Source organism: Pseudophryne corroboree, chromosome 3 (assembly GCF_028390025.1).
Source record: "Pseudophryne corroboree isolate aPseCor3 chromosome 3, aPseCor3.hap2, whole genome shotgun sequence".
NCBI classification, from domain to species: Eukaryota; Metazoa; Chordata; class Amphibia; order Anura; family Myobatrachidae; genus Pseudophryne; species Pseudophryne corroboree.
Window position 1 is genome coordinate 25,461,454 of NC_086446.1, and position 26,736 is coordinate 25,488,189.

Consider the following 26,736-nt stretch of genomic DNA (forward strand, 5'->3'; position numbering starts at 1 on the left):
TATGAGCAGCCTAGCCGGTGTTCAGACTATCTCAAGAGGTGTCAGTTTACAACTGATGCAGGTCTGGGCATTTTCAACACGTCACAGTGGTGCCACCTACCATTATCTTTGCATACTATCCCATGACTTTTCGCACTTCAGTGTATATACACCAAGATATACACGGTCGAGTAACATTATTATGACCACCTCCTAAATTTGATGTTGGTAGGGCGCAGCCCATGAAGTACCTCACATGTCATGCGCTGGCTTGGTGGGTATATAAGGTGTGCGGTAGGCCGTATGCACACATATCACTTGTTGCGCTCATGGGTAAAAGAGGCGATTTATCCGAGTTGCATAAAAGGATGAATATCAGTTCTTCGGCCAAGGTTGGTAGTTTGTGGCCTGTTCGTGTGCTGCTGTGGTGAAGGTGTATTGTGATGTACAAATGGCACCATTGGGAATAATCGGCGTGGAAACTGCAGAGCACCACGTGCCATTGGTGTGAGAGGTGAACGTGGGCTATGAAGGCAGCCCCTAACCCTTTATATACACGCAGTACAGGCAGGAGGCTGACCAGCTCAGTCACTTTATTTACACACAGTTTAGGCAGGGGGTATCCAGTCCATATCCCTTTAACCCAATACAGGTTAATAAATGCACTGCTTGTATGCAATCATCTGGAGAGGTTTCTCAATTGTATACATTCTACCCATTGGCAGTATGTGTGTGCCTCCCTCCTGTCCACTAGCTGCAGGAAGGAGAGGCACAGCAGGTTTCTGTCCAAAAATGGACTCCAGAGAGAAAGTAATTAAATACTGGGCAGCAGTCTCTATAATGCTGTTGCTGGAGACCTTCGTGATCCCAGCCTGCCCTCACCTCCCGAGTTCACTCACACTCAGGTGGCTGCAGGAGAAGACCCTCCGGCAGTTCACTAAGTGCAGCCTCCATCTGGAGTCATTCTAGGGTTTGGGCCAGCTGCCAACCGGACTACCGTACCTCAAGGCACTGCTAAAGCTCCCGGCGTTAGTGTTGCGGCCTGTGACACACACACTTCCCGGAAATATTTTATCTGCCCAGGTCATCAATACGAGGGGGAATAGTGTTTGGGAAAACAAATTGTACCTCTATTGTTCATAAAGAGAGGGAACATAATCTTCCCAAGTCCCATATGTGCACCTACCCAACAAAAGAGCCTTCTGCAACCTCATGGCGATCACTGCAAAGTCCAGAAAATTCTACTTTGCGAGCAGTAGCACCCTCCATGAAGCCAGCAAATGTCAGTCCAGATATCCTACTCAGAGTCCTTATAGCCATCAGTAGACAATGCCAAGGCCAACTTATGGAACCATTTGAAGCATAGAATCTGGGGGTCTCATTAGCAGTGCCAATGATCATAAGAAACCCTATGAAGTATGCGGTAGTGTCAGTATAGGTGTAATACCTGGAACTATTCACATCAAGTCACACACCCATAACACGCATTTTACATGTAATACCATAGGTAGATACAGTGCTAGTCTACAGCTTGCCTCAAATTGCATTATTACAGGAGATTGGGATCACTACAGAGTATCACATATACATATATTACTAATATTAGGGCACAGAGATGTCTTTTGTACTGATGTACGAGACATACCAGAGAGAGTGGGGAGGAGACTGGTCAGATCTCTGGGCTGGTAACGCACAGTAACATGATGCGAGGGGGGGAAGCAGGAGTATAATAGGGGCTGATGGCTCCTGATGTATGAGATACACTAGAGAGTGTGGGCAGGAGACTGGTCAGATCTCTGGGCTGGTAACACACAGTGACATGATGTGAGGGGGAGAGCAGGAGTATAATAGGGGCTGATGGCTCCTGATGTATGACATACACCAAAGAGTGTGGGGAGGAGACTGGTCAGATCTCTGGGCTGATAGCACACAGTGACATGATGTGAGGGGGAGAGCAGGAGTATAATAGGTGCCGATGGCTCCTGATGTATGACATACACCAAAGAGTGTGGGGAGGAGACTGGTCAGATCTCTGGGCTGGTAACACACAGTGACATGATGTGAGGGGGAGAGCAGGAGTGTAATAGGGGCTGATGGCTGCTGATGTATGAGATACACCAAAGAGTGTGGGGAGGAGACTGGTCAGATCTCTGGGCTGGTAACACACAGTGACATGATGTGAGGGGGAGAGCAGGAGTATAATAGGGGCTGATAGCTCCTGATGTACGAGATACACCAGAGAGTGTGGGGAGGAGACTGGTCAGATCTCTGGGCTGGTAACACACAGTGACATGATGTGAGGGGGAGAGCAGGAGTGTAATAGGGGCTGATGGCTGCTGATGTATGAGACACACCAGAGAGTGTGGGGAGGAGACTTGGTCAGATCTCTGGGCTGGTAACACACAGTGACATGATGTGAGGGGGAGAGCAGGAGTATAATAGGGGCTGATGGCTCCTGATGTATGAGATACACCAGAGAGTGTGGGGATGAGACTGGTCAGATCTCTGGGCTGGTAACGCACAGTGACAGGATGTGAGGGGGGGAGGAGGAATATAATAGGGGCTGATGGCTCCTGATGTATAAGATACACCAGAGAGTGTGGGGAGGAGACTGGTCAGATCTCTGGGCTGGTAACACACAGTGACATGATGTGAGGGGGAGAGCAGGAGTATAATAGGGGCTGATGGCTCCTGATGTATAAGATACACCAGAGAGTGTGGGGAGGAGACTGGTCAGATCTCTGGGCTGGTAACGCACAGTGACAGGATGTGAGGGGGGGAGGAGGAATATAATAGGGGCTGATGGCTCCTGATGTATAAGATACACCAGAGAGTGTGGGGAGGAGACTGGTCAGATCTCTGGGCTGGTAACACACAGTGACATGATGTGAGGGGGAGAGCAGGAGTATAATAGGGCTGATGGCTCCTGATGTATGAGATACACCAGAGAGTGTGGGGAGGAGACTGGTCAGATCTCTGGGCTGGTAACACACAGTGACATAATGTGTGCAGGAGAGCAGGAGTATAATAGGGGCTGATGGTTCCTGACTCCCCGACTGGGCAGATATATTTTCTCAGTCTGTACTGACAGAGGAGAATGTACGATAAGAGATTGTTGGTGAGACAGAACAAAAAAAATATGTGACTCTTTTCTTTTATGTGTTTATCACTCACCTGTGCTGATATCTGTAAGGATTTCCTCCTCCTCACACTGCTGCTCACCCCTCGGGTATGTCTCCTCTTCCTCCTCCATATCTTCTACCATATTATCAGTCAAATACGTCTGCTCTTCCCCCTGTATATCTTCTGCCTTATTATCAGTCTCATACGTCTCTTCTTCCTCCCTTTTATTTTCTATCTTAATATTAGTCAGATATTCAACCTAAAAACCCATATATAAATGAATGCTTCATTAATGCCGGACATCATTTACTCAGAGTAATCAGGAGACTATTAGAGCAATAATCAAAATTTTAAAAGCAATACACAATATTTGAAATAAATAATCCATTAGAAAGAATTGCCCAAGTACTGTATATATCTCGCGCCTCTTTGCCACTCTCAACTCACTCCTCTGCCCACCTCGTCTCCCTTCTTCACTCTCTGCTCTTGACTTTGCCACTTACCTCACATCAAAAATTGACTCCATACGTCAGGACATCACATCACACCAGACCATCAGTAACCAGCCTTCTCCCATCCCTTACCAACCCTCTCCATCCCTCGCACCAACTCTGTCATCTTTCTCCCATGCATCTGGAGAGGAAGTCATGGCCCTCATTCGTTCCTGTCCCCTCACCACCTCCCCACTTGACCCTATCCCCTCCCGCCTCCTCTGCTACCTCTCTTCTTCTGCTTGTTCCCATCTTTCCCACCTTCTCAATCTCTCCCTCTCATCAGGCACTTTCCCCTCTGCCTTCAAGCACGCACTCATCTCTCCTATTCTTAAAAAAACCTACCCTTGATCCAAACACCCTCTCCAACTACCGACCCATCTCCCTCCTCCCTTTTGCCTCCAAACTCCTTGAGCGTATGGTCTACAACCGCCTTACTTCTTTTCTTTCCTCACACTCACTGCTTGACCCATTCCAATCTGGCTTCCGTCCTCTCCACTAAACTGAAACTGCCCTTACAAAAGTATGCAATGACCTCCATGCTGCTAAATCTAAGGGACACTACTCTCTACTTATTCTACTTGATCTCTCTTGATGATGCTGCTTTTGACACTTTGGACCATCCTCTTCTACTGCAAATCCTTCACTCCATTGGTCTGCGTGACACTGCCCTCTCTTGGTTGTCGTCCTACCTTTCTGACCGTTCATTCTCTGTCTCCTCTCATGACTCCACCTCCCCCTCACTTCCACTAACTGTAGGGGTACCCCAAGGTTCTGTCCTTGGTCCTCTTCTCTTCTCTCTCTATACGTCCTCACTTGGTAAGCTCCTTAGTTCTTTTGGTTTCCAATATCATCTCTATGCTGATGACACTCAAATCTATCTTTCCTCTCCAGACCTCTCCCCTACTCTCCTCACTCGTATCTCCAACTGTCTCTCTGCTATCTCTTCCTGGGATGTCCCAGTGCTTTCTTAAACTTAACATGTCTAAGACCGAGCTGATCATCTTCCCTCCCTCCCGCATAACCTCACCTCCTACAATCTCATTATCTATTGATGGCACTACTATCTCCTCTACCCCCCAAGTGCGCTGTCTTGGCGTAATCCTTGACTTCTCCCTCTCCTTCAAACCACACATTCAGCACCTCTCACAAACCTGCCGTTTTCATCTAAAAAATATTTCCAGGATCAGACCCTTTCTGACCCAGGATGCTACTAAGACTCTTATCCACTCATTGGTCATCTCCAGACTGAACTACTGTAATCTCCTCCTAACTGGCATTCCTGAAAAATACCTCTCTCCACTCCAATCTATCCTCAATGCTTCTGCCCGGCTCATTTTCCTCACCAAACGCACTACGTCCACCTCTCCTCTCTTACTAGACCTTCACTGGCTCCCCTTCCCTTTCAGAATCCATTTCAAGCTTCTCACACTTGCTTACAAAACCCTCACCCACTACTCTCCCATCTACATCTCTGATCTTATCTCGCTTTACACTCCCACCCGTCCTCTTCGCTCTGCTAATGCTCGCCGACTCTCCTGCCTACGGATGACTTCCTCCCACTCCTACCTCCAAGATTTTTCACGTGCTGCACCACTTCTCTGGAATTCCCTACCTCTCCCCCTCAGACTCTCAACCTCTCTACAAAACTTCAAACGGGCTCTCAAGACCCACTTCTTCACCAAACCCAGCCAAATCTCATCCTAAACCTGTTCCACATTCTCTATGTACCCCATCTGTCTCACCCCCGTCTGTCTACCCCTTCCCTTTAGAATGTAAGCTCTCACGAGCAGGGCCCTCTTCCCTCATGTGCTTACCCTTTTCTTACTTTAATAATCTTCAACTGCACCAATTCCATCAGTCTTCTGCCACCTGATACTTATTCCAGTGTCATCTGCTGATGTAGCTATGTTTATTTACCCCGTACTTGTCCTATATTGTCGTCAACTGTAAGTTGCTGTTTTCCTGTTTGATTATTTGTTTATGTACTCTGTAATTGGGCGCTGCGGAACCCTTGTGGCGCCATATAAATAAAGGATAATAATAATAATAATTTGTGAAAAATGTAAACCGTACAATAAAACGGTCATCCCCGTCTGCTTTCATGTTATCATCAGAGTCCTACTGTGGGGCATGGGGCTAGAGATCCCTAGGACACTGCTTTTCCTGTGTGTCTCATTATCACCTGTATATCCTGCACCAGCCCCATCATTTCAGAACAATAAGTACCCCTGAAAATCCCAGGGAGCACTAGTAACTCAATTTAAGAACTCAATTCCCTTCCTGAACCCTCTATCACCTTCTCATCATTTGATCCTACAAGTGAAGAAGTATCGGCACTCTTCTCACCTGCCTACCCCACTATCTCTCCTCTTGATCCTGTCTCAACCATAACTATCATCTGTAATCTCTCTCTATCTACTGGTATCTTTCCTTCACTGCTCAAGCATGCAGTGACTACTCACATTCTGAATAAACAAAATTCTGACCCTTACTCTCTCTCAAACTAACGCCCCATCTCTCCGCTCCCATGCCCATATAAGCTACTTGAGAGACTTGCCTACACACGCCTCGACACACTTTCTTGATGCACACAACTTATTGGACACACATCAGTCAGGCTTTCATTCCCAACACTCCATAGAGACAGCACTAAGGTATTGAATGATCTGGTCACTGCAAAGTCTAAAGGGCCCCCATAAACTACAACGATATGTCGGAGGCTGAATCGGAAGTAATTTCCCTTTAACTCCCCCGGGACCTTCCCAGGAGTGATTCCATTACGATTTGGTACTTTTGTGCTATCTTTGCATAAGATATATCGCATGAGATTGATGAAGCCACTATACATCGCATGCAATATATCGTACGGCATACAATTGTACCATGAGATATATCTGATGGGCGGGATAGAGGTCTACGGGGGCTGGGAGTGTCCCGAGATTGCCAGTCAAACTTCCCTGTGATACATCGCATGCGATATATCACATGCACAAAAACACACTTTTTCATCCAATTCCGATATATATTCTTAGTGCAGCACCAACGACTTAGGGGATCTTATCAGACAGCCACAGGGACACGCATCAGATTGGATACAATCTAAAATACATACGATTGTATACAATTTCATACAATATATCAGACGGATATATCGGAATTGGATGAAATCGTGTAAAATCGTACTAGTGCATGGGGCCCTTAAGGCCATTACTCACTTCTCGGTCTATATTGAAGTTTCGTGCTGCAGTGCAAATATATTATATTGGGTAATTACACCAATAATATCAGCAGTTATTATTGTATACTAGGATGACACTTTATTTCAACTTTCTAAATAGTTGGTAATCTCCTATCAGTGTTTATGCTAGTGTTGTATTATTGCATCCTCTGTAACTGGGGTTGGGGTGTTAGGCCTTGATTGGAATTATTGGACACACATGGACAGAATCCATTCTTAAGGAGATGTCCTAGGCTGATCAGCCTGGCTGATCTGGGCTGTATTAGAAGGGTTATGAAATATTATAAAAAGGACTTATTCAGGACTTGAACAGGACGGAAACAAACATTACAGCAAAGGAACAGACATACAACATGCAAACTCATCTGTCCATTTAAACATATGTACATAAGTTTATCTTTCACATCCTCATGCAGTCTAAGAACAGTTGCTATATCATGATTTAATTGCGACTTAATACCTGGGTTTGCAAATTTTGCTTAGCTATACAGAATCAATGAAAGCATGCTGGCTTGGTGTTTGCATACTCACAAAGTACTCAATTTCACCTATAACCAACTAAACTTTTGCCACACTGGTAGCCTTTATTCATTTGCCAGTAATCCCTTTAGAAGCATTCTAGGGTCAGCTGTGCTTAATTTGCCTTCACATATGTAAATTATTCAAAATACTCAGTGTTTGTAAATGAACAGCTGTACAACACCAGTAAACCGATATTTGAACGTTTACACTTAATTATTGCAACATTTTACACTCCAAGCCTAAAGAATTGTACTTTTATCTGAAACGAACCATGTACCACAAATTAATTTTCTTCATTGTACTCCATTGTTTTTTTGTCTAAAACAATAACATCCTTCATTCTCCCTGTTACTCACCCCTTTGTACACATTGCTGCCTCAATTATTCACTCCCCTCTTATTAACACTCATGAGATTTTTACTTATTTCTCTACTTTGACAATAACATCCACAACCAGACACCATAAAAAAACATTCACAAACCTCCAACTTTATTTATCTCTCTCTCCTGCTGCTTTTAGCTGTTGACATTTCTCCAAATCCAGGACCCAATCACTTGCCCCACTCACACCTACCTGATTCGCAGCAATATAGAAATATAGCCAACCTCATAAACATCACGTCTCCCTGCACCCTTCAAATCACTAAAATGTGCCTTATGGAATGCACGCTCCGTTTGTAACAAATTAACATCTATACATGACCTCTTCATATCTAACAACTTCAATCTGCTTGCTATAACAGAAACATGGCTCACACAATCTGACACAGCCTCCCCTGCAGCACTGTCACATGGTGGTCTCCACTTCACACACACCTCCAGGCCTGGTAACAGTAAAGGAGGTGGCGTTGGATTTATTACTTTCCCAATCTTTCACATACACAGTTCTACCACAAGTACCATCACTCACATTCACATCATTTGAAATACATTCCATCAAAATTTACACTTTCTCTCTGCGTGTTGCAGCCATCTATCGCCCACCTGGGCAACCCAAACAATTTCTGGAAGATTTTTCTGCCTGGCTCCCTCACTTCCTATCTTCTGACATCTCCACCATCATCATGGGTGATTTCAATATTGCTATTGATAGTCCAAAATCTGCTGCTCATGCCTTCAAACTACTCTCTCTAACCTCCTCTCTCTGCCTCTCCCAATGGACTGACTCCTCTACTCATCAGGAGGGCCACTGCCTTGATCTAGTATTCACTAGACTATGCTCAGTTTCTGAATTCACTAACACCCGTTTCCCTCTCCCGGATCACAACCTTATCACCTGCAAGCTTTCCAACATTACTTCAAACTCAGAGTCATTGAAGTCCTTTAATCCTCCTCAAACCCGCAGAAATATTAACACAATTAATTTTCAAGAACTGTCCACCTCTCTGCAACAACTGCTCTCACCTATTTCTGCATTTACTTCTCCTTAGACTGCTGTATCACACCTGAACCAGACTCTAAAAATAGCCCTTGACCAAGTGGCTCCAGCAACCCATCACACTCCACGAAGGTCAAGATGTCAACCGTGGCACTCTAAATTAACAAGACACCTACAAAATCTCTCACGGAAAGCTGAACGTCAGTTGTGTAAATATTGTATTCCTAGCGACTTTCTCACATATAAGACTGTCTACTGCTCTTATCGTAATGCTCTGGACTCTGCCAAACATATTTCCAGAGTCTCATCTATGCTCAAGCCTCTAATCCCTAATTACTTTTTAATACATTTAAATCACTTCTGAACCCTCCATCACCCAATCGATCAGCAACTATCAAGGCGCAAGATCATGCCTCCTGCTTCAAGGACGAGATTGAGGAGATCCGAGGATGAAATGGTATGCTCTTCCTCAGCCAGTGACCTGCTCAATTCTCTACCTCATAGTTTCTCAAACTCGGTCCTCAGGACCCCACACAGTGCATGTTTTGCAGGTCACCTCACAGAATCGCAAGTGAAATAATTAGCTACACCTGTGGACCTATTAAAATGTGTCAGTGAGTAATTAATACACCTGTGCACCTGCTGGGTTACCTGCAAAACATGCACTGTGTGGGGTCCTGAGGACCGATTTTGAGAACCTGTGCTCTACCTGAACCCTCTGACACTCTCTCCTCATTTGATACCACAAGTGAAGATGAAGTGTCAACACTCTTCTCAGCCTTCTACTCTAATACCTCTCCTCTTGAGCCTATGAGGTATATGCAATTGCGGTCGAATTCGCGGCAATTTTCGCCGTTTTTTAATTCGACCAAATTCGCCAGGTGAATTCCGGAAGGTGGCTTCCGGAATTCACCATATTCAATGAAAAACGGATTCGCCAGAGTCGCGGGCAAAAATCGGCCGATTTGGCGGATTTTGCCGCGATTTTAAAAAACGGGAAAAAACGGGAAAAACCCGGGGGAAAAAATGGCGTGGGGTCCCCCCTCCAAAGCATAACCAGCCTCGGGCTCTTCGAGCTGGTCCTGGTTCTAAAAATGCAGGGGAAAAATTGGGCAGGGATCCCCCGTATTTTTAAAACCAGCACCGGGCTCTGTGCCTGGTGCTGGTGCCAAAAATACGGGGGACAAAAAGAGTAGGGGTCCCCCGTATTTTTAACACCAGCATCGGGCTCCACTAGCTGGACAGATAATGCCACAGCCGGGGGTCACTTTTATGCCGTGCCCTGCGGCCGTGGCATTAAATATCCAACTAGTCACCCCTGGCCGGGGTACCCTGGGGGAGTGGGGACCCCTTCAATCAAGGGGTCCCCCCCCCCAGCCACCCAAGGGCCAGGGGTGAAGCCCGAGGCTGTCCCCCCCCCCCATCCAATGGGCTGCGGATGGGGGGGCTGATAGCCTTTGTGAAAATTAAAAGATATTGTTTTTTCCAGTAGTACTACAAGTCCCAGCAAGCCTCCCCCGCAAGCTGGTACTTGGAGAACCACAAGTACCAGCATGCGGGAGAAAAACGGGCCCGCTGGTACCTGTAGTACTACTGGGGAAAAAATACCCAAATAAAAACAGGAGACACACACCTTGATAGTAAAACTTTATTTCATACGCCGACACACACATACTTACCTATGTTGACACGCCGACTGCCACGGTCTCCGACGATCCGAGGTACCTGTAAAAAAATTATACTCACCTTCCAGCGTCCAGAGGTACATCCAGGTCCAGAGAGATAATCCACGTACTTGGCAAAAAAAAAAAACGAACACCGATCCAGCGGACTAATGAAAGGGGTCCAATGCTTTCACATTAGACCCCTTTCCCCGAATGCCGGGACATCACGTGACTCCTGTCACTGATGTCCCTTCAGCCAATCAGGAAGCGCTACTGCCGTGGCGCTCACCTGATTGGCTGTGCGCTGTCTGTACTGTGACAGCGCCTCGCAAAGCCGCTCCATTACTTTCAATGGTGGGAACTTTGCGGGTAGCGGTGGGGTCACCCGCCGGTCAGCCGCTGACCGGCGGGTGACCTTACCGCTAGCCGCTAAGTTCCCACCATTGAATATAATGGAGGGAGCTGTGCGATGCGCTGTCACAGTACAGACAGCGCTCAGCCAATCAGGTGAGCGCAACGAAGTTGCGCTTCCTGATTGGCTTAGAGACCTGTCTGTGACAGCTGTCACTGACAGGTCTCATTCGTGGAAAGGTGTCCCATGTGTCAGCATGGGACCCCTTTCAGTCCGGTGGTCGGGTATTTGCGGTTTGTTTTTTTGCCAAGTACGTGGATGTATCTCTGGACCATGGCTGAGGTGAGTATATTGAACTTTTCTTTTCAGGTATCCGTGGATTCTACATGGAGAAGAGGACCGATGTCGGCGTGTGAACATAGGTAAGTATGTGTGTGTCGACGTATGAAATAAAGTTTTACTGTTGACGGTGTGTGTGTCCTGTTTTTATTTGGGTATTTTTTTCCCAGTAGTACTACAGGTACCAGCGGGCCCGTTTTTCTACCGCATGCTGGTACTTGTGGTTCTCCAAGTACCAGCTTGCGGGGGAGGCTTGCTGGGACTTGTAGTACTACTGGAAAAAACAATATCTTTTTATTATCACAAAAGGCTATCAGCCCCCCCATCCGCAGCCCATTGGATGGGGGGGGGGGGCAGCCTCGGGCTTCACCCCTGGCCCTTGGGTGGCTGGGGGGGGGGACCCCTTGATTGAAGGGGTCCCCACTCCCCCAGGGTACCCCGGCCAGGGGTGACTAGTTGGATATTTAATGCCACGGCCGCAGGGCACGGCATAAAAGTGACCCCCGGCTGTGGCATTATCTGTCCAGCTAGTGGAGCCCGATGCTGGTGTTAAAAATACGGGGGACCCCTACTCTTTTTGTCCCCCGTATTTTTGGCACCAGCACCAGGCGCAGAGCCCGGTGCTGGTTTTAAAAATACGGGGGATCCCCTGTCAATTTTTCCCCCGCATTTTTAGAACCAGGACCAGCTCGAAGAGCCCGAGGCTGGTTATGCTTTGGAGGGGGGACCCCACGCCATTTTTTTTAATGATTTTACCGTTCCAGCATTAAAAAAAAAAATTAAAAAAAATAATATTTTAAAAAAATATATAAATAATATTTGTGCCTCCAAAAAAAAAAAAAAAAAAAAAAGTACCTAATCCCTTCTAATATAAATAGATCTGCTATTCCCCCCCAAAAAAACACAAAAAAAAACATGTTTAAAATTTTTTTATTTGTTTTCACCCTCCAAAGTGTGGCGGATTGAAAATGACGAATTTGCTGTCTAAAAGCCCTGCTGTCGAATTTCCAAACTTGAATTGAATATGCTTTGGTCGAATTGCAGCACTTGTATCATTGCAGAAAAGTCGAATTTGCAAAAATTCGAATTTCAAAAAGTCGAATTTTGAAAGTCCGTTTTTTGGTCGGAAAGCACTGAATTGCATAGGCGATTTTTTTTTTTGGTCGAAAATGACCCGAAATTCGACAATTTCGGGAATTCGACCGCAATTGCATATACCCCTATACCCTCACAAGTAAGTAAATCGCTGTCTCCTGTGCTCATCCCAACCTTAACTAACATCTGTAATCTCTCTCTCTCTCTACTGGTATCTTTCCTTCACTGTTCAAGCATGCAGTGATTACTCCCATTCTAAAAAAACAAAATTCTGACCCTAACACTCTCTCAAACTACCGCCCTATCTCTCAGCTCCCTTGTCTCTCCAAGCTACTTGAGAGACTTGCCTACACTCCCCTCACACACTTTCTTAAATCACACAATTTAATTGACCCACTTCAGTCAGGCTTTTGCTCACAACACTCCACAGAGACAGCACTGACTAAAGTAGTGAATGATCTGGTCACTGCGAAGTCTAGAGGCCATTACTCACTATTTATTCTTCTAGATCTCTCTGCTGCTTTTTACACTTTTGACCACTCTTTTCATACAAACACTGCAAACCCTAGGTCTTCAGGACATGGCCCTCTCTTGGGTCCTATCCTACCTATCTAATCGCTCTTTTAGTGTCCGTTTCTCTGAATCCACCTCCTCTTCGCTACCTCTTTCAGTTGGAGTACTGCAAGGCTCAGCCTTAGGTCCTCTAATTTCTCAATCTATACTTCATCTCTTAGGAAACTAATCAGCTCTTCTGGATTTCAGAATCATCTGTACGTGGATGACACCCAAATCCTCCCCTGATTTGTCTCTATCTGTATTGGTCTGTGTCACTGAATGCCTTTCTGCCATTTAATTTTGGATAACATCTCGCCACCTCGAACGTAATATTTCCAAAACAGAGATATCTGGGTGAATACGGGGTTGGCGTAGAGCGCTACAGTAATTAATACTCGTATCGGGAGCTGCTGGTACCTATTGAGTTGTCCAACACTCTGAATTCTGGTACTCACCTTTCTTTACCATTTCCAAAACAGAGTTAACTTTATTTCCACCGGCCAATAGCAGTTAACAACCTGATATCTCTATCACTGTTGAAAACTCAACAATCATCCCTACCCCACAAGCTCGCTGCCTAGGTGTCATTCCTGACTCAGAACTGTCCTTTGTTCCCCACATTCAATCTGTCTCCAAATCATGTTACATGCATCTAAAAAACATAACCAAAATACGACCATACCTTACACAAGAGAGTGCAAAAACGCTAATCCATGCTCTCATCATCTCCCGCACTGATTAATGTAATAGTCTTTTTACTGGTCTTCCCAAACATAGGCTCTCACCACTACAATCCATTCTGAATGCAGCTGCAAGGCTAATCTTCCTCGCTAGATGTTCATCATCTGCAGATCCACTCTGTCTGTCCCTCCACTGCTCACCTATATTCTACAATATTCAACATAAAATACTTTTATTCACAGACAAGGCAATTAACCAAACTGCACCAACGTACATCTCTTCACTCATCTTATAATATCTCCCAACCCGACCTCTCCGCCCTTCACAAGATCTACATCTCTCATCCACACTCATTATTCGCTTCAATTCACGACTGCAGGACTTTCTCCAGGCTGCACCCACTCTGTGGAATGCCCTCCCACGCACACCAAGACTCTCCTCTAGTCTCCAAACCTTCAAGCGTTCCTTGAAAACTCACCCATTCAGGCAAGCGTATCACATTCCAGACCCACTCACATAACCATCATAAATTTTCCTATGTAATTATACCCCCACTCTACAGTCCACTCATATCCCCACATATTTCTTCTTTCTTCGGTTACCCTTCCTTCTGGCCCTGCTGTGTGGCCATCTCATGCAGCCCAAGAATCTTTACAATCTGTTGGACTATTATGCAATAAGTAGCACCTATTTTCCAATAGATTGTAAGCTTGCGAGCAGAGACCTCCTACCTCTATGTCTCGTTTTTCCAATTGTAAAGCACAACAGAATATGCTGCGCTATATAAGAAACTGTTAATAAATAAATAACTGATATAGTGAAGTCACTTTCTTATGTTGTTATTTCGTGAGAACCTCTATCCCACCTACCTGATCCTCCTGTGGGATCCTGTGATTCTCCTCTGTACAATCCTGGGAATACAGAGGACGGGGACATCTCTCTGGGGTATCTCTGTTACTGGGTCCATCTGTAGGAGACACACAGTGACTGAGTACAGTGTATATATGTGATTATCAGATGAGGAGTGTATATAGGGGCCCCCATACCTGCTCTCCCCTGTACAATACATGAGTCTCCTCTTACCCAGTGATGTGAGGGGCCGGTGATTCTCCATCATCACGTCCTTGTACAGACCCCTGTGTTCCTCTACATACTCCTCCTCCTGCATGGAGAGATAGACAGCGACATCCTGACACCTTATAGGAACCTGACACACACAGTGATACAGTCATCGCCCAGACACGTCCCCTGGTGTTACTGTATAATGTCCCATTCCCAGCAGTCACCTCTCCAATCATCACCCAGACACATCCCCTAGTGTTACTGTATAATGTCCCATTCCCAGCAGTCACCTCTCCAGTCATCACCCAGCAGTCGCCTCTCCGGTCATCACCCAGACACATCCCCTGGTGTTACTGTATAATGTCCCATTCCCAGCAGTCACCTCTCCGGTCACCACTCAGAGACATACCCTGCTCTTACTATATAATGTCCCATTCCCAGTAGTCATCTCTCCGGTCATCACCCAGACACATCCCATGGTGTTACTGTATAATGTCCCATTCCCAGCAGTCACCTCTCCAGTCATCACCCAGACACATCCCCTGGTGTTACTGTATAATGTCCCATTCCCAGCAGTCACCTCTCCAGTCATCACCCAGGCACATCCCCTGGTGTTACTGTATAATGTCCCATTCCCAGCAGTCACCTCTCCAGTCATCACCCAGGCACATCCCCTGGTGTTACTGTATAATGTCCCATTCCCAGTAGTCATCTCTCCGGTCATCACCCAGACACATCCCATGGTGTTACTGTATAATGTCCCATTCCCAGCAGTCACCACTCCAGTCATCACCCAGGCACATCCCCTGCTGTTACTGTATAATGTCCCATTCCCAGCAGTCACCTCTCTAATCAGCAGCTGAATTATCTTTTTGGTAAGTTCTAGGATCTTCTGGTCATTGTGCCTCCCATGTATCAGTGAGTGAGGTGGAGGCACTGTGATGGAGCTCTGGGTCCTGCTCAGTCCCCCTGACTCACGTGGACGGATGCTGGGTGTCTCAGACTCAACAGATATCTTCTTCACAACTGTGTAATCCTGTATATTGGTGAAGACATAAAATATCACTGCTTACACTCCCAGATCTCCTCACCTCCCCAGTCATGTCCCTGTATTATTACTATAGATATAAGTAACGTCACTGTGACACTCCCAGATCCCCTCACCTCCCCAGTCATGTCCCTGTATTATTACTATAGATATGTGATGTCACTGTGACGCTCAGATCCCCTCACCTCCCCAGCCATGTCCCTGTATTATTACTATAGATATGTGATGTCACTGTGACGCTCCCAGATCCCCTCACCTCCCCAGCCATGTCCCTGTATTATTACTATAGATATAAGTGATGTCACTGTGACGCTCCCAGATCCCCTCACCTCCCCAGTCATGTCCCTGTATTATTACTATAGATATAAGTGATGTCACTGTGACGCTCCCAGATCCCCTCACCTCCCCAATCATGTCCCTGTATTATTACTATAGCTATAAGTGATGTCACTGTGCCGCTCCCAGATCCCCTCACCTCCCCAGTCAGCAGGTAGATGATCTCCAGGGTGAGATTTAGGATCCTCTCAGACATGCGATTGCTGTCGTTCTCCATTCTCATGGAATCAGTGATGCATCTCATCCTCACGTGACATCTAGTAAACACTCTGGTTCCTCACAGCTCAGTGGTCTAGGAGTACGTATAATAATTCTAATAAACACCACAGAGTACACATGTAATATATATATATATATATATATATATATATATAGCACTGAGTGACCATAAAGTCCTCATCTATTCCACATATGACTCCTGGGAACACATGGCTGATGCTGACTCGTGGCTGGACTGATTAGCACATAGGAACAACAGAGAACCCAGGACACAGCACACTGGGATTGTGATCCTTATAGTTGTTATGGGACCACTTATGTTGTTGGTAGCCTGCTGGATGTCGACACGGTTGCCGCTGAGCCCATGAGCATTATCTAATGATTGTATATACTGAGAACAAATGATTTCGTATTGCCTTTCCTGAAAAAGATCCTGTGGAAGGATCGAAACGTCGATTTTATGAGGCTACAATAAAGAACATTAATATTGAAGAAGTGTTGTATCTGTGAGAGTGCGCCCGCCACTTGCGTGGACATCAATATATTCAGCGGACTTCGTTCTGTTGGGATAGCACCCACCATTGAATTTCTGATGCGAGTACAGGACCCTTTTGTTATATATATATATATATATATATATATATATATAGCGCACTGAGTGACCATAAAGTCCTCATCTATTCCACATATGACACAGCCAGATGGCGGTCGTTAGGTCGATATACATTGGGACGACCACTAATGGTCGACATGGTCATTAGGTCGACATAGAAAAAGGTAGACATGAGTTTTTCACAATTTTTTTCATTTTTTTTATCTTTTTCATACTTAATGATCCACATGGATTACAATTGGGAACAGTAACTTGTGCCGAGCGCAGCAGAGTGAGGCACCTTGTGCGAAGCATGGCGATTGAAGCGAGCCATGCGAGGGGACGTGGTGCACTAATTGGGGTTCCCCGTCACTTTACAAAGAAAACGACACCAAGAACGGTCACACATAATACGCCCCAGTGACTGTCATACAATGCTGTGTTGTTTAAAGGTTACAACTGGTAACTCATGGCCAGGAGACTAGGTTTAATAAATTATAGAAATTGAGAAATAGTTTTGATACACACAAATACATCTAATAATAATAATAATAATAACAACAAAAGGACACCAAACGCTGCTCCCCCTGTATAATAATAATAATAATAATAATAATAATAGGACACCACAGGCTGCTCCAGCTGTATAATAATAACAACAACAACAGGACACCACAAGCTACTCCCCCTGTCTAATAACAAGAAAGAAAAAGAAGAGGAAGACACCACATGCTGCTCCCCCTGTATAATCATAATAACAGGACACCACAGGCCACTCCCACTGTATAATATTAAAAGGACACCACAGGCTGCCTACCCTGTACAATAATAATAATAACAGGACACCACAGGCTGCTCCCCCTGTATAGTAAGACGCCATTACCTTATCACGACGGACAATGACAGGCTGCAGCGGTAGATGCTAGAATCAAGTGGGCTAAGGGACCTTTTCCGTAAGGGGGAGGAGTTACGACGCAAGGGGGAGGAGCTAGGCCAGCGGGATAGTTCCTCTACTATCCACGCCACCAACTATTACCTTTAGTAATTAGGTGGTGAGCGAAGCGAGCCACCGTGCCCGAAGCGTGGCGAGCGAAGCGAGCCCGCGAGGGTACTTTTCGGGTACCCTGTTCGCCCGTAGCTCCTCCCCCTGGTGACGTAGCTCCTCTCCTAGATACGTCACAAGGTCCCTTCAGCCCCTCCGATATAGAACCAACCAGCCTTTTTGCAGCGCTTGATGAAAACTCACTTCCTGTGTGTGGAACGCAATAACCGGAAGTACGGTGGAACGCACAGGCCGGAAGAAGATTATGATTTGTACAGTCTGGTACCTGGTGACTGGCTCCTCCCCTCCTACACCCCGGCCACAGCACTGCCTTTTGTTAGGACTATTAACAAACATGTCCTCTGTGCAGGAGGCCGGCGGCCATTTTCTTGTAGACCAATCTGGCAGCTGCAGCAGCAATAGGTTCCCTGGCCGAGTAGTGACGTCAGAAGCGGCGGCCATTGTCCCCTGGTCTGAGCTCCGCCTTCCTTCTATCATTCCCACAAGGCAGCAGGAGCAGAGAGCAGCCATTGCTGTGTCTGGCAGCAGGTAATGATATTATTATTATTATTCTATAGGCTGAGCAGCTCTGGTGTCAGGTTGCTGTACTACAGGGGGAGCAGCCTCTGGTGCCTTGTTATAGTACAGCTAGAGCAGTCTCTGGTGCTGCATTATCACTGTACAGGTGGCTGACACTATAGTGTCCTATTACTGTAATACAGGTGGCGCAGACCCCGCCGTTACCCTAATACAGGTGGCACGGAGCCCGCCGTTACCGTAATACAGGTGGAGCGGACCCCGGCATTACCGTAATACAGGTGGCGCCGACCCCGCTGTTACTGTAATACATGTGGCGCACCCCGTCGTTACTGTAAAGCAGGTTGCGCAGACCCCGCCGTTACCGTAATACAGGTGGCGCAGACCCCGCCGTTATTGTAATACAGGTGGCGCAGATCCTGCCGTTACGGTAATGCAGGAGGCGCAGACCCCGCCGTTACAAAAATGCATGTGACGCAGGCCCCGTCGTTACCGTAATACAGGTGGCGCAGACCCCGCCGTTACCGTAATAAGGTGCCGCAGATCCCGCCGTTACCGTAATACAGGTGGCGCAGACCTCGCCGTTACAGTAATACAAGTGGCGCAGACCCCGCCGTTACCATAATACAGGTGGCGCAGACCCCGCCGTTACCGTAATACAGGTGGCGCAGACCTCGCCGTTACAGTAATACAAGTGGCACAGACCCCGCCGTTACCATAATACAGGTGGTGCTTATCCCACCGTTACCGTAATACAGGTGGCGCAGATGCTGCCATTACTGTAATACAGGTGGCGCAGACCCTGCCATTACCGTAATACAGGTGGCGCATTCCCTGTCGTTACCGTAATACAGGTGGCGCAGACCCCGCCGTTACCGTAATACAGGTGGCGCAGACCCCGCCGTTACCGTAATACAGGTGGCGCAGATCCCGCCGTTACCGTAATACAGGTGGTGCAGATTCCTACCGTTACCGTAATGCAGGTGGCGCAGACCCCACTGTTACCATAATACAGGTGGCGCAGCCCCGCCATTACAGTAATACAGGTGGTGCAGACCCCGCCGTTAGCCGTTACCGTAATACAGGTGGCGCAGACTCCACCCCCCATTATCGTAATACAGGTGGCGCAGACCCCGCTGTTACCGTAATACAGGTGGTGCTTATCCCACCATTACCGTAATACAGGTAACGCAGATGCCGCCGTTACTGTAATACAGATGGCGCAGACCCCGCCGTTACCCGTAATACAGGTGGCGCAGACCCTGCCGTTACCGTAATACAGGTGGCGCAGATCCTGCTGTTACCGTAATACAGGTGGTGCATTCTCTGTCGTTACCGTAATACAGGTGGTGCAGACCCCGCCGTTAGCCGTTACCGTAATACAGGTGGCGCAGACTCCACCCCCCATTATCGTAATACAGGTGGCGCAGACCCCGCTGTTACCGTAATACAGGTGGTGCTTATCCCACCATTACCGTAATACAGGTAACGCAGATGCCGCCGTTACTGTAATACAGATGGCGCAGACCCCGCCGTTACCCGTAATACAGGTGGCGCAGACCCTGCCGTTACCGTAATACAGGTGGCGCAGATCCTGCTGTTACCGTAATACAGGTGGTGCATTCTCTGTCGTTACCGTAATACAGGTGGCGCAGACCCCGACGTTACCGTAATACAGGTGGCGCAGATTCCCACTGTTACCGTAATACAGGTGGCGCAGGCCCCGTCGTTACCGTAATACAGGTGTCGCAGACCCCGCCTCTACTGTAATACAGGTGGCACAGACCCCGCCGTTACCGTAATACAGGTGGCGCAGGCCTCGCCGTAACCGTAATACAGGTGGTGCAGACCCCCCATTATCGTAATACAGGTGGCGCAGACCCCGCCGTTACCGTAATACAGGTGGCGCAGACCCCGCCGTTACCGTAATATAGGTGGCGCAGACCCCCCCATTATCGTAATACAGGTGGCGCAGACCCCGCCATTACCGTAATACAGGTGGCGCAGACCCCGCCTCTACCGTAATACAGGTGGCACAGACCCTGCCGTTACCGTAATACGGATGGCGCAGGCCTCGCCGTTACCGTAATACAGGTAACGCAGACCCTCCCATTATCGTAATACAGGTGGCGCAGACCCCCCATTATCGTAATGCAGGTGGTGCAGACCCCGCCGTTACTGTAATACAGGTGGTGCAGACCCTGCCATTACCGTAATACAGGTGGCGCAGACCCCGCCGTTACCGTAATACAGGTGGCACAGATCACGCTGTTACCGTAATACAGGTGGCGCAGACCCCATCATTACCGTGGCACTGACCCCCCATTATCATAATACAGGTGGCGCAGATCTTGCTGTTACCGTAATACAGGTGGCGCAGGCCCCGCCGTTACCGTAATGCAGGTGGCGCATACCCACGCCGTTACCGTAATGCAGGTGGCGCAGGCCCCTCTGTTACTGTAATGCAGGTGGCGCAGACCACACCGTTACCGTAATGCAGGTGGCGCAGACCCCGCCGTTACCGTAATACAGGGGGCGCAGATCCCACCGTTATTGTAATGCAGGTGGCGCAGACCCCGCCGTTACCGTAATACAGGTGGTGCAGACCCCACCTTTACCGTAATACAGGTGTCTGGATATTGATCGGGATCCGGTCTGAAGATCGACAGTGTCTAGGTCGACAATGTTTAGGTCGACCACTATAGGTCGACAGTCACTAGGTCGACATGGATGGAAGGTCGACAGGGTTTCTAGGTCGACATGTGCTAGGTCGACAGGTCTAAAGGTCGACATGAGTTTTTCACATTTTTTTATTTTTTGGGATTTTTTCATACTTAACGATCCACGTGGACTACGATTGGAACGGTAAAGTGTGCCAAGCGGTAGCGGAGCGAAGGCACCATGCCCGAAGCATGGCGAGTGAAGCGAGCCATGCGAGGGAACGCGGTGCACTAATTTGGGATCCCGGTCACTCTACGAAGAAAACGACACCAAAAAAAAAATCCTCATGTCGACCTTTAGACCTGTCGACCTAGCACATGTCGACCTAGAAACCCTGTCGACCTTCCATCCATCCATGTCGACCTAGTGACTGTCGACCTATAGTGGTCAACCTAAACATTGTCGACCTAGACACTGTCGATAAAACGAACCACACCCATAATGATCAGAGTAATACTTTATCTCTGTGACTTATAACTCCTATTGGGACTACTACACAAAAGCCATACTGAGATCATTAGGCCGTGCATTAGCGTGGTGAGCAGTCAGAGGTATCAGCCTGCTACTCCTACCAACACCTATACAACCCGTCCTGACTGTGACTCGCTGAGAAATATCAATGTCGTGATAAAAGCCTCTGAACGTATAAACACCAGTGACATTATATAAGTATCCTGTGCACATAACACAGTGTATACAGTGGAGAGTAATTCAGGCCTGATCGCTCACTAGGGTTATTTTGCAGTCCTGAATTCGCCTAGTCGCTGGGCTAAACTGCTCGTAAAAGTCATACGGGTACAAAGCAGATCGCCGCTCAGCGATTGGTTTTACGAAGAATCCATGCGCACGGTCGTTCGCAAGGAGATTGACAGGAAGAGGGCGTTTGTGCGTGGCAACTGACCGTTTTCAGGGAGTGGTTGGAGAAACACAGACATGTCAAAGCGTTCACACACTTGCACCGCTAAAATACACTTCCCCTATGGGCGGTGACTAAGCGAACGCAACTAGGATGATTGGGACTGACTCTTGACTGGTGGGAATAAAGTCCTGATCTGCCCTGTGTATGAGGAATTCTATTGCTCCAGATTTATGAGCTGATAATAATACCAAATATATATATTATATCTGACCCGTGGACTCGCAACCTTATCTACAAGGGTTCGATTTAAAGAATCCACTGTTTGTGAATGTATCCATTGTGATACAATTATACAATTCAAGGGCTCTTTCCCAGGAGCAGAATTGTTACACAGTTGCAGCACACACTGAGACTAAAATGTATCCAGCTGCAAGTACGTTCTAATCATTACTGGATGTAGTATTATACTAGACACGACACTGATCTGTACTCTTACATGAACGCTCAGAATAGAGAGGGTCATAACGACAGAGAATTACACAGGATATAGAGTTTCTTAAAATAAAACGGAGACACATAATCTCAGGAGCTCATTAATAATTCAGCGAAGATCTCGTTTTTCTGTTCTAATAAACACTTTCATACCTTTTCACTTTATGGTAATATTTTGCCATTTTAATACCAGTGAGTGGAATGAATTTGTTTTAATAAATAAATGTATATGGACGTGTGTGTGTGTGTGTGTTTGTGTTCCAGCATAACTCTGAAATGCCTGCAGCAATTTACACAGAGTCACACACGGGTAGGGGTAGAGGAGCCCACAGGTAAGGATAGAGGCACACACGGGTAGGGGCATTGCCATATGGGTAGAGGCAGAGGTACCCACATGTAAAGATAGAGGCACACACGGGTAGGGGCATAGGCACACACGGGTGGGGGCAGAGGCACACACAGGTTGGGGCAGAGGCACACACGGGTAGGGGCAGAGGCACACACGGGTGGTGGCAGAGGCACACACGGGTAGGGGCATAGGCACACACGGGTGGGGGCAGAGGCACACACGGGTTAGGGCAGAGGCACACACGGGTAGGGGCAAAGTCACACACAAGTAAGGATAAAGGCACACATTGGTAGGGGCTAAGGCACACGGGTAGGGGCAGAGTCACCCACAGGTAAGGATAGAGGCACACACGGGTAGGGGCAGAGGCACCCACAGGTAAAGATAGAGGCACACATGGGTAGTGGCAGAGGCACACATGGGTAAGAATAGAGGCACACATGGGTAGGGGCAGAGTCACCCACAGGTAAGGATAGAGGCACACATGGGTAGTGGCAGAGTCACCCACAGGAAAGGACAGAGGCACACACGGGTAGGGGCAGAGGCACCCACCGGTAAGGATAGGGGCACACATGGGTAGGGGCAGAGGCACACACGGGTAGGGGCAGAGTCACCCACAGGTAAGGATAGAAGCACACACGGGTAGGGGCAGAGGCACACACGGGTAGGGGCAAAGCCATATGGGTAGAGGCAGAGGTACCCACATGTAAAGATAGAGGCACACACGAGTAGGGACAGAGGCACACATGGGTAGGGGCATAGGCACACTTGGGTTTTGGCAGAGGCACACACGGGTTTTGGCAGAGGCACACACGGGTGGGGGCAGAGGCACACACGGGTGGGGGCAGAGGCACACACGGGTGGGGGCAGAGGCACCCACAGGTAAGGATAGAGGCACACACGGGTAGGGGCAGAGGCACACATGGGTGGGGCAGAGGCACACACAAGTAAGGATAGAGGCACACACGGGTAGGGGCAGAGGCACCCACAGGTAAGGAAAGAGGCACACATGGGTAGGGACAGAGGCACACACAGGTAAGGATAGAGGCACACATGGGTAGGGGCAGAGGCACACACGGGTAGGGCAGAGTCACCCACAGGTAAGGATAGAGGCACACACGGGTAGGGGCAGAGGCACCCACAGGTAAGGATAGAGGCACACATGGGTAGTGGCAGAGGCACACATGGGTAAGAATAGAGGCACACATGGGTAGGGGCAGAGGCACACATGGGTAGGGGCAGAGTCACCCACAGGTAAGGATAGAGGCACACACGAGTAGGGGCAGTGGCACCCACGGGTAAGGATAGGGGCACACATGGGTAGGGGCAGAGGCACACACGGGTAGGGGCAGAGTCACCCACAGGTAAGGATAGCAGCACACACGAGTAGGGACAGAGGAACACATGGGTAGGGGCATAGGCACACTTGGGTGGGGGCAGAGGCACACACGGGTTGGGACAGAGGCACACACGGGTGGGGGCAGAGGCACACACGGGTGGGGGCAGAGGCACACACGGGTTGGGGCAGAGGCACCCACAGGTAAGGATAGAGGCACACACGGGTAGGGGCAGAGGCACACACGGGTAGGGCAGAGGCACACACAAGTAAGTATAGAGGCACACACGGGTAGGGGCAGAAGCACCCACAGGTAAGGATAGAGGCACACATGGGTAGGGGCAGAGGCACACACGGGTAAGGATAGAGGCACACATGGGTAGGGGCAGAGGCACACACGGGTAGGGGCAGAGTCACCCACAGGTAAGGATAGAGGCACACATGGGTAGTGGCAGAGGCACACATGGGTAGGGGCAGAGGCACACACAGGTAGGGGCAGAGTCACCCACAGGTAAGGATAGAGGCACACACGGGTAGGGGCAGAGGCACCCACGGGTAAGGATAGGGGCACACATGGGTAGGGGCAGAGTCGCACACGGGTAGGGGCAGAGGCACACACGGGTAGGGGCATAGCCATATGGGTAGAGGCAGAGGTACCCACATGTAAAGATAGAGGCACACACAAGTAGGGACAGAGGTACACATGGGTAGGGGCAGAGGCACACACGGGTTGGGGCAGAGGCACCCACAGATAAGGATAGAGGCACACACGGGTAGGGGCAGAGGCACCCACAGGTAAGGATAGAGGCACACACGGGTAGGGGCAGAGGCACCCACAGGTAAGTATAGGCACACACGGGTAGGGGCAGAGGCACCCACAGGTAAGGATAGAGGCACACACGGGGAGGGGCAGAGGCACCCACAGGTAAGGATAGAGGCACACACGGGTAGGGGCAGAGGCATACTTTAGTTTTGAAGCTAAGCAAGGAGACCTAGGGCTCTGTGACATAGAGTCAGCCTGTAAACCTAACATATGTAACATACAGCGGGCGGAGCTTGGCCTGTCATCCCAGTAGTTACAGCACTGAGCAGGGCAGCATCAGAGGCGGGACGGGGCAGAGAAGGAGGCGGATTATTCTCCTCAGCACCAGCATATTGTCAGCATCTATCCGGGGAAGCCCAGAGGTGCGCCCTGACAAAGATTGGCGTTATTCTTTAACTTCCGCCGCGAAGCACAGGTATTCAGCTACTATATAATAAAAGTGACATTTTAGAAAAATTCTAACAAATCACGGACTGGTGCACCATAAGAGCCGCCTTCTTTTTCTGTGTCTTTGTGAGAATAAATACTGGTAGCAGGTAGCACACCCCTAACCCTAACACAACAGCGTAGATATACAAATCTGGGGTTTTGCCGGTACCAACTGGTGCGGTACTTTCCTTTTTCCCTGTAAAATTCTCAGTTCCTAGTGTGAAATGAAAACAGAAAGTAAATTATCCAGAATCACCTGACTTTGTCCAGTATAATTTATTACTAATGGTGCAAAGAGCATCTGATGTATGTCTGGCAGGAATAAGCCCAGGAGAGGTGCATTAGTGTAACATTATACAATGCACAGCCTTATTGGGCTGGTTCACAGGAACCTCTGAGAGACACCGACAATGGCTCTAAGGCTGGGGGTGGGAATTGTACTGGTCACTCAGTGTTCCATATCTGTCTTACATGTGTTCTCTGTGATGTGTGTTATATGTATTATATTTATTCCTAGACACTCCAGCTGTGAGGAGCCAGAGTGTTTATTACACGTCACATGTTCTCTATTCTCACTGATTCACTGATGATGGACAAGGAAAGGAGTCCCAAGACGGAAAGGATTTTACATCTTACCCTGGAGATCATCTTCCTGCTGACTGGGGAGGTGAGAGGATCTGGGAGTATCACAGTGACATCACATATCTATAGTAATAAAACAGGGACATGACTGGGGAGGTGTGAGGATCTGGGAGTATCACAGGGACATCACTTATATCTATAGTAATAATACAGGGACATGACTGGGGAGGTGAGGAGATCTGGGAGTGTCACAGTGACATCACTTATATCTATAGTAATAATACAGGGACATGACTGGGGAGGTGAGAGGATCTGGAAGTATCACAGTGACATCACATATCTATAGTAATAAAACAGGGACATGACTGGGGAGGTGTGAGGATCTGGGAGTATCACAGTGACATCACTTATATCTATAGTAATAAAACAGGGACATGACTGGGAAGGTGAGGGGACCTGGGAGCGATACAGTGAAATCACTTATATCTATAGTAATAATACATGGACATGACTGGGGAGGTGAGGGGATCTGGGAGTTTCACAGTGACATCACTTATATCGATACTAATAATACAGGGACATGACTGGGGAGGTGAGGAAATCTAAGAGTATCACAGTGACATCGCATATCTATAGTAATAAAACAGGGACATGACTGGGGAGGTGTGAGGATCTGGGAGTATCACAGTGACATCACTTATATCTATAGTAATAAAACAGGGACATGACTCGGAAGGTGAGGGGATCTGGGAGCGATACAGTGACATCACTTATATTTATAGTAATAATACATGGACATGACTGGGGAGGTGAGGGGATCTGGGAGTGTCACAGTGACATCACTTATATCGATACTAATAATACAGGGACATGACTGGGGAGGTGAGGGGAT

At 47.9% G+C, this 26,736-nt stretch overlaps 2 protein-coding genes across 4 annotated transcripts in view; one reads left to right on the top strand and one right to left on the bottom strand.

Moving 5' to 3' along the window:
• LOC135054566 (oocyte zinc finger protein XlCOF22-like) overlaps window positions 1–17,772 on the bottom strand; it is a 79,953-nt gene extending 62,181 nt beyond the window's left edge. The window contains exons 1-6 of one of the 2 annotated variants that reach the window (XM_063957721.1): window positions 17,561–17,772; window positions 16,006–16,158; window positions 15,327–15,518; window positions 14,504–14,582; window positions 14,290–14,387; window positions 3,154–3,361 (exon numbers count right to left, since the gene is read on the bottom strand). In XM_063957721.1, the coding sequence (XP_063813791.1) occupies window positions 3,154–3,361; window positions 14,290–14,387; window positions 14,504–14,582; window positions 15,327–15,518; window positions 16,006–16,110 (682 nt within the window). In that variant the 5' untranslated portion in view covers window positions 16,111–16,158; window positions 17,561–17,772. The remainder of the gene's footprint in view (window positions 1–3,153; window positions 3,362–14,289; window positions 14,388–14,503; window positions 14,583–15,326; window positions 15,519–16,005; window positions 16,159–17,560) is intronic. The other variant, XM_063957722.1, reaches the window with a different exon arrangement.
• Window positions 17,773–18,224: 452 nt separating this feature from the next.
• LOC135054584 (oocyte zinc finger protein XlCOF7.1-like) overlaps window positions 18,225–26,736 on the top strand; it is a 66,889-nt gene continuing 58,377 nt past the window's right edge. For both annotated transcript variants that reach the window (XM_063957745.1, XM_063957746.1), the window contains exons 1-2: window positions 18,225–18,268; window positions 25,780–25,929. In XM_063957745.1, coding sequence (XP_063813815.1) covers window positions 25,822–25,929 — 108 coding nt within the window. In that variant the 5' untranslated portion in view covers window positions 18,225–18,268; window positions 25,780–25,821. The remainder of the gene's footprint in view (window positions 18,269–25,779; window positions 25,930–26,736) is intronic.